At 36.6% G+C, this 12,095-nt stretch overlaps 1 protein-coding gene across 3 annotated transcripts in view; it reads left to right on the top strand.

Annotated features, from left to right (window-relative positions):
* Window positions 1–12,095, top strand: part of SGCG (sarcoglycan gamma) — an 89,615-nt gene that overhangs the window by 57,130 nt on the left and 20,390 nt on the right. For all 3 annotated transcript variants that reach the window (XM_081310117.1, XM_081310115.1, XM_081310116.1), the window contains exon 5: window positions 8,629–8,748. In XM_081310117.1, the coding sequence (XP_081166243.1) occupies window positions 8,629–8,748 (120 nt within the window). The remainder of the gene's footprint in view (window positions 1–8,628; window positions 8,749–12,095) is intronic.

Here is a 12,095-nt window from a genome sequence, read left to right as displayed (position 1 = left end):
AATGTTGCAAGAACTGTCAAGCATTATCACAGTATGTATCTCTAAAGTCAGTAAGATATAGGCTGCTGCTTTGAAATCCTTTCTAGAGAAATAGGAAAGAAAGTATGGCAACTCAGAATATGAAAATGAAAGACCTTCCTAGTGAAGAATACATGGGAAAAAGGAGCTCCAAACACAGCACAAGTTTGGAACCGGTTTTGAAAGAATTTGAGAAAAAAAAGTTAACTCTAGAAAAGGAGTCTAAACTTCTAACCATTCAAGGTTCTGCAGAAAAATTACTAAAGCAGCTAGAGTATTCTAAGGTGAAGTATGAACTGAGGATGATTTTAATTGACCTTATCTCCAGACTGGTGGATATTCGTGAGTCTTTCTTCTTTAGCTTTGATCACCTTATGCAGAGAATTCTGAATCTCCATCAAAGAGAAGTAACCAAGAGCCTTCTTTATACTGCACCCACATATTATGGCTTAGGACCATGGCCAACAGTTTTTCTATGGACAAGAACTCTGGAGAAGGCATGACAGGAAGAATCAATGCTAAAAAAGTACATCTAGATGTTCTCACCATGACTTAAAGGCCCCTCAAAAAGTGCCCCAGTCTAAAACAAACAAACATAAACGAGATGATATCTGCTAGAACTTGAATTCAGCTCTTCTGAGTATCAAAGCCTCAGATGTTATGGAGGAAATTTTGGGGCAAGCCTACAAAGACCTTGGTAGAAGCAAAAATGTGAAAATATGAGCATTAGATGCCAAGTATTACAAAGAGGAAAATTTCTGGAAGTTGAAAAAGAGGAAGAGAATGTTGAGAAGGGTAAAGTTCAGTGGGAAAGAGCCAGTGTGGTGGAGGAGGAGGATGCCCATGGGTTGGGGGGATGTGTAGCACTGTTCCCTGAAGAACAGTAAGAACTTTCCAAGAAGCTGAGCAGCAGGTTCATGGAGGGGCTGCCACCCTCAGCACTAGTTGAGTTCTAACCCATGAAGACTTGCAGAAAATCTACCCAGTACATTTAAGGAATATACTCAGGCATGCTCCAGGAAAGTCCCCAAACAGAAATATACACACAAGATACAGGTATTTTTGCTTAAGAATTTTGAACATTGGCATAAAAAGTCTCAGGTCTGACAGGAATACAAGACTAGCAATTGCAGTGACGGGAAATACCCACAGAAAAGGAAGAAAACCAAAATAAGTCAATTTTTCAGTTCCACAAATAAATATAACTTTATGATGTTGTGTTATATCCAGAATACCCAATCAAATATAGGTTCTCTTTCAGAAGAAAGCACCTGGCATCATAAGGTGGACTTAGGGGAGAAAAAGAGATAGAATGAAGTTACATTCCACTTCAAGGATAATGCTAAATTTTAATTGCTCTGAAAAACAATAAACCAAAAAATGCCTCCTTGCATTTAAAATTTCAGAAGCATTGTACTTTAAAAAATCTAATCAAAAAAGAGAAACAGGGGGCTGGGGATACAGCTCATTTGGTAGTGCTTGCCTTGCATGCACAAGGCCCTGGATTCAATCCCCAGCACCAAAAAAGGAAAAAAAAAAAAAGAAAAAGAAAAAGAAAAGAAAAGAAAGAGAGAGAGAGAGAGAGAGAGAAACAGGAATTTACTTTAAAGACAACACAATGTTTATTTTTTAAGGACATGTGTAAGAGTGAGAGTGTGTAACATTGTGGTTGGCAAAGTCATATCGAAACAAGAAGATCTGGTCAGAGAAGTATGACTTCATTTTTTTTTTTTTTTTTTGGTACTGGGGATCTAACCCAGGGATACCCAACCACTGAGTCACATCCCTAATCCTTTTTATTTTGAAACAGGGTCTTGCTAACTTGCTTAGGGCCTTACTTAGGGCCTTACTAAGTTGCTAAGACTGGCTTTGAACTTACCATCCTCCGCTTCAGCCTCTCAAGCCACTGGGATTATCAGCATAAACCATTGCACTCAATGTGACCTCCTTTCCACACCTGTAGGTAACCAGTCTCTAGTTTTGATTTTACCCGTTCTTTGTAAAAATGAGAAGGTCCATGTGTATTTTCTTATATCACCTTCATACTTACATGAAAGGTAGTATGCAATAGATAACGTTTTACACTTTACTTTTTTTATTTAACAGTATGTCCTGGAAATTACTCTATATCAACTCATAGATTCTTCCTCATTGTTTTTTTAAATAGTTGCCTAGTACTCCATTGTACAGATATCTTATAGTTGTTCAATCATCTACTCATATATGCAGGTATCAATATTTTTGATTATAAATATTGCCACTAAGTATGTCCATTGCATACTTTGCTTAAGAATTTTGAACTTATGTCCATTGCATAAGTATTTTGTTTTCTTAGAGGCAATCTTCAAGGTAGCTAGAAGTGGGATTGATAATATGTGTATACTTACTTTTGTCAGGTTTTGCCAAATTTTCCTCTAGAAGTTTGTGGCAATGCAGGCATTCTGCACCAGCAATGTAAGAGGATGCTTGTCTCTTGACAGCCTCACCAATAGAATGTGTTTTCACTTATTTTGGAATTATTGGGCTCGGGATATGGCTCAGTGACAGAGCTCTTGCCTAGCATGCATGAAGCCCTGGCCAATTATCCCAACACCATTTGTTTAAGAGGTATGCTAAAAGAAACAATTAGAAATGTGAAGAGAGAAGCTACATAATGGAAGAAAATCTTTGCAAGCTACTCTTTGGGAGAAGATTAATATTTACAATGCATCCAGTGCTCAAAAAACTTTTCACAAAAAAAAACCTAATAAATGGGCAAATGAATTGAACAGACGTTTCTCAAAAGAAGAAATACAAATGGCCAATAAATACATGGGAAAAAAATTGTTCAACATCATTAGCAATTAGGAAAATGCAAATCAAAATTACATTGAGATTTCATTTCACATCAGTCAGAATGGCAGTCATCAAGAATGCAAATAATAATAAATGCTAGAGAGGATATGAAGAGAAAGGAACACTTTTACACTGTTGGTGGGACTGACTACCACTATGGGAATCAGTAAGGATGTTCCTCAAAAAACTAGGCATGGAAAACCATATGATCCAGCTGTACCACTCCTCAGTAATGAATTAAAGTCATCTTACTCAGTGATACATACATACCCATGTTTATAATAGCACAATTCACTATAGCCAAATATGGAACCAGCTTAGGTGTCCATAAATAGATGAATGGATAAAGAAAATGTGGTATAAATACACAATGGAGTTTTATTCAGCCAAAAAGAAAAATGAAATTATGGCATTTGCAGAAAACTGGATGGAATTAAAGACCATCATGTTAAGCAAAATAAGTCAAACTCAGAAGGTTAAGAGTCATGTGTTTTCTCTCATGTCAAAGCTAAAGAGAAAAAAGGAAAAGAAAGGTGGGGATGGGTCTCCTAAGAATCAAAGGGAGATCAGTAGAGGAAAGGGACCAAGGTGTGGGAGGCAGGGGAGGGGGTGGGAAATGCTGGAGAGTGATAGTGACCATATTATATGGTTATGCTGTGTGCATGTATTAATCTGTAACAACAAATTCCATCCTTATGTACAACTATAATGTACCAATAAAAATGTGAAAAAGAATAAGTACTAATAAAGTAGAATAATCATAGCAATAAAAAATAAAATAATGGTAAGTGGAAAAAAGTATGCTGATTCTTATATCCTGCTACTTTGCTGAGTTTTAAAAAATTGTTTTAGTTGTTTTTGACAGGATCTTTGGGGTTTACCAGATGGACTATCGTATCACCTGCCAGTGAGAGGTAGTTTTACTTTCCTGTTCAATCATATGCCTCTAGTTGATTTACTTTGTTAGTTGCATTGACTAATACCACTATTACTATAATGAAATACCTGACACAGGATACTTATGAAGTAAAAAGAGGTTTATTTTTACTCGTGGTTCTGAAGGTTCAAGTCCAAGATCAGGCAGCCTTGTTGGACTAGGCCTGGGGTGAAGGTGGTACATTATGGTGGGAGTGCATGTTGGAGTGAGCATTCACTTTTGAACAAGAAAGCAGAGAGACCAAGAGACCAGGTCTCCATGACCTAAGGACCTCCCACTAGATCTCATTTATCAAAGGTTCCCCAGAATGTCCCTATACCACCAGCATGGTGACAAGCCTTTATATTGGACCTTTAGCGGACACTCAACATCAGAACTATAGTAAGTCCAATGTTGAGAAGTAATGAACATAATGGATATCCTTGTCTTGTTCCCAATCTTAGTGGAAATGCTTTTGACTTTTCTATATTAAATAATACATTGTCCTTAGGGTTAAGGTACATATACTTCACCATGTTAAGAAAGCATCTCTCAGTGCTGATTTTCTTGAATGATTTTTATCATGAATGTGTGTTGAATTTTGCGAAGACTTTTCCAACATGTATGAGGATAATGTGATTTGTTATTAGAATTACTAACTATATATGATATTAATTATTATATTAATCATATCCTTATATAACCCATCTTGCATTCCTGGAATGAACCTCACTTAGTCACGGTATATCACTTTCTTAATGTAATGTTAGATTCTGTTTCCTTATGGTACCATTTCAAATGCTGTACATTCATGAATAATAGTAGTTTATAGTTTCCCTTGTGCTATCTTTTTCTTGTTTAGGTATATATATCAGAATTAAACTTGCTTCTTAAAGTACTTTCAATATATTCATTCTCCAATATACATCTGTGAGAGTTGCTTTTATGATAGTGCTTTTAGATCTTGTATCTCCTTATTTTTTAATCCACTTGATCTCAGCATTGAAAGTGTCCGTTTTGTCATGTTTAATGCTTTTGACTTGAATTGCACCTTGATATCACAAGTTCTATCCCAGCTCTATTTTGCATCCATTTCTGTAGTTACTTTGCCCATCCCTTGTAAGTCCTTCACAATTGCAGCTCCTCTGCTTTCCCCAAAGGCTTCTCAGTGCTCCCAGGCTCCCAGGAAGCCTGTGATGGGCCAGAATTGTGCAAGAATTTCTGCAGCTGTGGTCCTGGCACTTGGACATTTTTCTCCTTTGATTCCATTATTTTTCAGCTTCTCTTCAAATCCTGCTGAGGGTGTGGTCTGTGTAGAATTTTTATAGCTGGGAAAGCTATTCCTTATAGTTTGGGGAGAAGATTTTGGGGAAGTTGATTACTGCAGAGCCACCACCGTCTTCAGCTACCCAGAAATTCATCATTTTCCAATTTAATAAAACATCTTCATGGCATTATTTGAATGGCTTTGTAATGTTGCAAGGAATTTATGTATATAATAATATGATTAAACAATACTCAAATATTGAACATGTTTTTTTTTCCATCCAGCTAATGCCACAATTATTAATTCAGGCTACTATTATAGATTTAGTAGACATTCCATAAATATTTGTAAATAAATAGAGGAATGATGGGATGAACTGAATTTAAACTTGGAATAGGACTCCAAAAGATGAGAGGAGGCAAGGTGACCTATCCAAGGAGGTCCAAAGTGGAAAAAGTTTCAGGGGCAGGTCTGAGCCATGGCCTTTAGAGGTGTTTATAGTCATAGTGAGAATCAGGAATGAGAAACAGAGCCAAGATTTTGCAACAAAGACAGATGGTCAAACTTCAACAAAGCAAGTCAGGAACAAGGAAAAGGAATTCTTCCAAGGCAATTCCTGTGAACAGCTTGGAAGCATCTGCCTAGTCAATGTGGGTCCACAAGTTCACATTGCAGGGATATAATGGACTGGCCTCAAGAATTGGGTCAGGCTAAACAGGTGTCAAAAATAAATCAGATCAAGTTTAAAAGGCGCATTGTGCATATGAAAAACAGTTGTCCAACCAGGAAGTGATAAGAGTAAGCTCAGAAGCTGGCCTTACAGGCTGGCTTAAGTATTTAGAGCAACAGTGAAGACGTTAGACCTTATACAATGCTGGACTATTATGAGGCAGGTTTCCAGATGGCAGAGGATGGTTAGAAGTGATCATCTTTCACCCTTTTTGGAAGCCACTTAAATTGTGTTTATGATTGTCAGACACATAAACAAAAAGTAGTATAAGTTATCTTTCACTTGCATGGATCAACTAGTTTTGTCTGCTCAAAGCATTCTCAAGGATGGTTCTATTTTATTTCACTTTACTGGGTTATTTTAAAGGCTCATTAATGTCAGACATAAAGTAAAATGAAATAATACAAGATTACACCAAAAAAGTAGAGAGCAAACTTTATCATAGTTTTGTCCAGTACTTTATAATGCCATACTTGCAGCAACAGAATACACATTTCTTTTTTTAAAGGACTTTCTGATATTTGTTTTTCAATGATGATATCTTAGTAAAGATGTTTTGAGGGGGAAAATGTTTGCTAATGAAGCATTTTGGATGTTGAGGAAGAATTTTCACCAAAATTAATCGGATCATAAAACCATTAACTTTTCTTCATTTGTATAAGTCTTCCATTAAAAATATTATACTAATAGTCATTTTTATCAACAAGGTAGAATTTTATTTCTTAAGATCTCTCTGCAAAAGATGATTACTTGCCCAGATCTAATCAATACCCAATGAGTTCATAAAAATGGTAGAAAGGTAGTGAAAGGTACAAGATTAATTACAAACTCAGTAATCATGGGTTTATTATCACTTGGAGAACAGTATTTTTTTTTTTCTGAAGTGGAAAACATTTAAATTTAAACATTCGATGCCAACATTTTCTTTAATGAAATGGAGATGAAACTTTATTTTCCCAAATGCCTTTGCAGTTCCTCCTACTACAGTGCCCTTTCCTCACTCCTTCAAGGTCAGCTCAGACTTCATCTTTTCCTGGAGGCCGTTTCTCATCTCAGAAGATGGAGGATGCATTCCTTGTCAAGGCCCTTATCAAACACTGCCCATGCTTGTATCCAGCACTTACCGGCTGTCCTGACATTAGGCTTAATGCTTTTCTCTTTAGTGGCCTAGGAACTCCTACAGGTCATGAGTTACTTCTTATTCATCTATACAGTTCTTAGCATGGGATCTTTAAAAGTATGCAATAAATGAGTTGAATGGAATAGATTAACTTTCTTGCATTTTCTTTGAGTAAGGGTTTTGCTATTCAAATAATAAGCAGCTAGATTCATTTGATGGGTATTTATCAATGTATAGAAAATTATTATTTCAGAAAAAATATTAATCAATTAAATTTAATCCCTGACATTCAACAGAACTTCCTAGAGTTGTCATAAGAACTTCTGAAAACCAAAACTGTGAACTTGTAATGGGTAAATTATTACAGTTCTTTCCTTGATTTCATATCAGATAAGTTTGTATTTATCATTTAATACAAATCCATCCTCATATAATAAATATGTAAGACATATATCAGTGACCAAGATATGAGGAATACTGGCCATGAGTCTTAGAGCAGGAAAAATACATTCAATTATCAGGCTTCCTTAAAAAACAGGAGACAGGGGGAAATGAGTTTTCAATTAAAACTACTTCTCTTATCAAAACCATTTATTTATTATTTATTACTGGAGAGTTTTGAAGTAGGAATTAATAAAATTATATAAAAATACTCTGGTGATCATGTCTATGACTAATTAATACATTAAGTTAAATGATTTACTTCATTTCTACCCCCAAATATTCATAAATACTATGAAGAACATGAGAACACACAAAAAGTTTATAAGATATAATATACTTGCTCAATAAACTTACCTTTTATACACAAGAATATGAAGGGGGCATAAAATAACTGGAGGATTCTTACAGTTTCTTAAGAAAATAATAAAACTATGTTCTAGAGAGGATCCATGGTGCTACCTGGATTGGAGAGACTGGTAGCACAGAAATTGGGAAATACATACACACACACACACACTCACACTCACACACATGCAAGAATGAGTGCCCAGGGTTCATTCATAGTTGGGCATAGGCATGAGATGGGTAAAAAAAAAATGAATATAAGGGAATACACCCCAGAGGGCACAGTGTCTCCTGTGTCCAGCACACAGTGGGCTCCAGTCAGTCATCTGTGGAATAAATTAATGAGCTGGAAGTTGGTGGGTCTAGAGCCAGGTGAAGGGATTGAGGTTGGAGGAAAAGTGGACCAGAAAAGAAAGAGGGCGTGAAAAAGACAAAAATTTCCTAAGAGCAGAAGAAGGGCAAAAATGCAAGGGAGTTCTTGCATGGCAGTGTTTGGAGCAGGGCAGGCCCTCTTCTGAGAATGATGGCAAAGGAGAGAGTCAAGGTTGACTGTCTTCTGGGTGAACTTGGTCCCCTCAAGTGAGCAGTTTGTAAGATGGTCTTTCACAAACCTTGCACTTGAGAATACAAAGCCCTCAGCTGGTTAATAAAAATACAAATTTAATTACGAGTAGAAGAATCATATTATAATGTTATAAATATGAACAAAAAAATCTTTTAAATGGTCATGCATCTATTTGATATTGATTAGCATGTGCTTGACAAATTAATTTTAATTATAGATTTAAGCTTAAGACTTACAAACTTTAGTCACAGAATCAATATAACTATTGATAGCAAATCCTAAATGTTTAGTTACTTGGTACTAGATGACATGGCATAGTAAAAAATAAGGATTTCAACATTGCCTGTGGTAAATACTTTATAATAAACTGTTTTAATTGATCCTTCAGGTCCTAAAATGGTAGAAGTCCAGAGTCAGCAGTTTCAGATCAACTCCAAAGATGGAAAGCCACTCTTTACTGTTAATGAAAAGGAAGTTGTGGTTGGCACAGATAAACTTCGGGTGACTGGTATGTAGTAACCTTGAGAAAGACAATATCTCATGGAATGCACTTCTGCATTTGTATTTTTGGCAACTTTATTCTGGACTCTTTATTAGATAAGTAAACGTAGTTCGAATCTGTTAACTTCTCTTGGTGACATAACTTTTGAAATTCTTGTTATCCTTTCCTAGGAGAGTGAAATCTCTTCCCCCTCCTGGCTTCCACCACATTTTACCCTTTTTTCTCTTTTCAATTGGTGTAACCCAAAGGCTTCTAACATTTGTATAATTTAATTATCTGTTTTTCAGGTTAATTTTATTCCCATTATATCAGGTATTTGGATTTCCTACATTTCTACAAAAAAAGAAAAAGGAAAGAAAACACTTTTGGTGAATAAAAGGTAGAATAAGTTCTCATAGTACTCACATTTAACAAAAAGATGAAATTTAATGAAAAGAATGTTTTTCAGGACATATTCTAAATTCACTTGCTAAACTTCTGTAAAGAGTAGAAGGCATAAACAATCAGATACTTATTGAATCTATTCCATACTTTTCTGTCTCATTCTGAAAACCAATAGCAACATTATTCTCTTATTAATATTACCAAACTCTCAAATGAAAACGAGATGTTTCTGACCTAGAAAGTAGACCCAGCCCTAATACAGTATTATGTAATATTGCAGTATTTTCTAGGCATTAATGTCTCTGATATTACAAAATGAATGACACTAGAAAGAGTATTAAAGGAAATTGATTATTGCCCGGTATAGATGTCACTGACCTATACAGTTCTACTTACAGGCTTTCAGTTTTATGATGGGGTGAAAGCAATACATACTGGGGTGAAGTCCCACTTCTCTCCCTGGGAAGCAGTGTGCAGGCGGATCCTCTCTAGTGATGCTGAGCGGCACAGTAACCAGAGCTCCCAGCTATCCACATGATCACGAGGACGATCAACTGACACTGTGTACTCTGTTGCTACACTATGATGTTCACTATATGCTAATAGTATTGACTGAAGTATTTTTATTTATGAAGGGTTTACTGGGATATAACTCCTCACAAATCAAGGAGCTTCTATATAAGAAATATAGCCTTTGCAGATCTAGAATCTCTTCCTACCTCAAAAACTACTAGCTACATGACCTCAAGAAATTATTTTGTCTTTGTTGGCTGTTTCCTCACTTTTATGAGTGGGTTGTTAACAGTATCTTTATTCTTCTATTACTGCTGAATCACATGGATTGATGTGTGCAAAGGAGAACAGAGTTCTGGGGAGAGTATTACTGCAGAACAGAGCAATAGAATCCACAGGAAAAACAATCTACATATCAGCTTACACTGCCTCAGCCCCACGCCATCCTTCACAGAGAATTAGGAAAGTCAACTTTCCCTGGTCCAGAGTTCATGTCAGGCTATAACATCATTAGTGGAACAGATGAGAAAAACTGAGAGCAACTATATTATTTATTACCGGCATGCATGCATCAAAACCACCTTGACGTTTTGTTATATTATACTCATATTTATTATATTCACCCCCAGAGTTTCTGATTCAGTAGGTCTGGAATGGTTTTGAGAATCTGCAGTTTGAACACACTTTAGATGATGCTGGTGCTGTAGTTTCAGGGACCACACTCTGAGAGCCACTGCCCTATGCTAATTTGATCAGAGTCAATGGAAAAAGCAACAGGTCAGCAACACGTAGACACTTTCTAGAAGACACACTCAAGTTATCCTTTAAAAATAAATAAGTCAAAGCCTTCTTCTTCTTTCTTTCTTTTTTTGGTCCAAGGCAGAAAATTCTCCCCCAAATCCTGAGTTTTTTTTCCAGTGAGGCAAACTAGAACAAATATACCCCCACTTTACTGACTGTGTAACTTCCTTGTCATTATGATATTATACTAATATGAAGTTCTTGTTGCCTTGGCAACCTGGGTGACCAGATCTTACCTCTTCTCAGCTCAACAATATGTTCTTGGTTTCCCCTGTAATTAAAGAAAACCAAGAAATTCCACATTTCTGACTTTTCTTGTTTCTCTCCGATGTCTGACTCTCTATGTATTGTGTAGCTCAGCCTTTCTCAACAATAACAATATTAACATTCCAAGTTGGATGGTGCTTTTGGTGTGGATAAGGGGACAATTCTGAGCATTGCAAGATGTTTAACAGCAGAATGTTTCTTAGCTCCTATATACTAGATACCAATAGCATCTTCACTGCATCATTTATGACAACCAAAAATGTTTCAATTCCCTGCCAAAAACTTCAGGGAGAAGGGGAGTTAAATCAACCCCAGCTGAGAATCTCTGGTCTACCCTAAATCTATAATGTTTTTCTGGAATTCATTAGCATTTGTTTAGTGTTTACTAATTAAGCTAAATTCCATTGCTTACATTTGGGCTGGGGAGATGGAAACAGGAGTTAACTTGTTGGATATATTGTGTTAAACGCAATAAAGGATGTCTGGAAAAAGGAATTTGGGAGCAACCCAGAGAAAGGAGTCAGTTCTTCCAGGATGTAATGGGAAGAGAGACAAACTGGGTCAGAAAATATTTCCCAAGGAAAAAGAAGTTCTAGAATGATGGGTACGAGTTTATCAGAAGAAAAAATAAGGGTTATCATTCTGTGCAGAATGTAGAGCACGAATGGATATTAATAGATAATTGGTAAAAAAAATATCAATGGTTAACTTTTTAAGGGTCAGACTGAATCCAATCCTAGCTGCTCCAGTGAATAGGCATGTGACCTTGAGTGAGTACTTTCCCTCAGTGCTTCACACTACAAACATCAGTATCCGCGGATCACTGATAGTAGGATGTTGTGTAGCATCCCACAAAAATTGATTGTCACATTAAGATGCAGGGTTCTAGGAACTCAAAACTGGAGTAGAAACGATGTGATCACTGGCAAAACCACTAACTAAAGAAGAACTGGACAGTTAGACTTGCCAGCCTTGAAGAAGTAGGTACAAATCAACCACAAGGATGACGACCTGACAGGCACTACTTCAAGGAGTGATCATTTTAATGTTGCAGATTGATATTCACCCTTGAGATGACTGATGGCGCTCTCCATATGGCTATTATTGTTTTACTGCCAACGTTAGATATTAAGTGAACAAAGCCACATCATGCCACTGTGGTATTGTGTAGAATTCTAAGGATGACCTTTGCCCTTGTATGATCTCCTCCCCTGCGAGTGAAAGTGGAATCCATGAGTATGTCACTCTTGTGATTGTGTCATTTACATGGCAAGAGGGAAATAATCCGGGTGGCCTAATCTGACTTCATGAACCCTTCAGGAACAGAGAGTTTTTCTGCCTGGTAGCAGAAGGGAGAGCTGGAGAGATTCAAGAGCAAGCAGGATTCA

Source organism: Spermophilus citellus (assembly GCF_964194105.1).
Source record: "Spermophilus citellus genome assembly, chromosome: 1".
NCBI classification, from domain to species: domain Eukaryota; kingdom Metazoa; phylum Chordata; class Mammalia; order Rodentia; family Sciuridae; genus Spermophilus; species Spermophilus citellus.
Note: the sequence above shows the minus strand (reverse complement) of the source record. Positions and strands in the feature narration are given on the sequence as shown.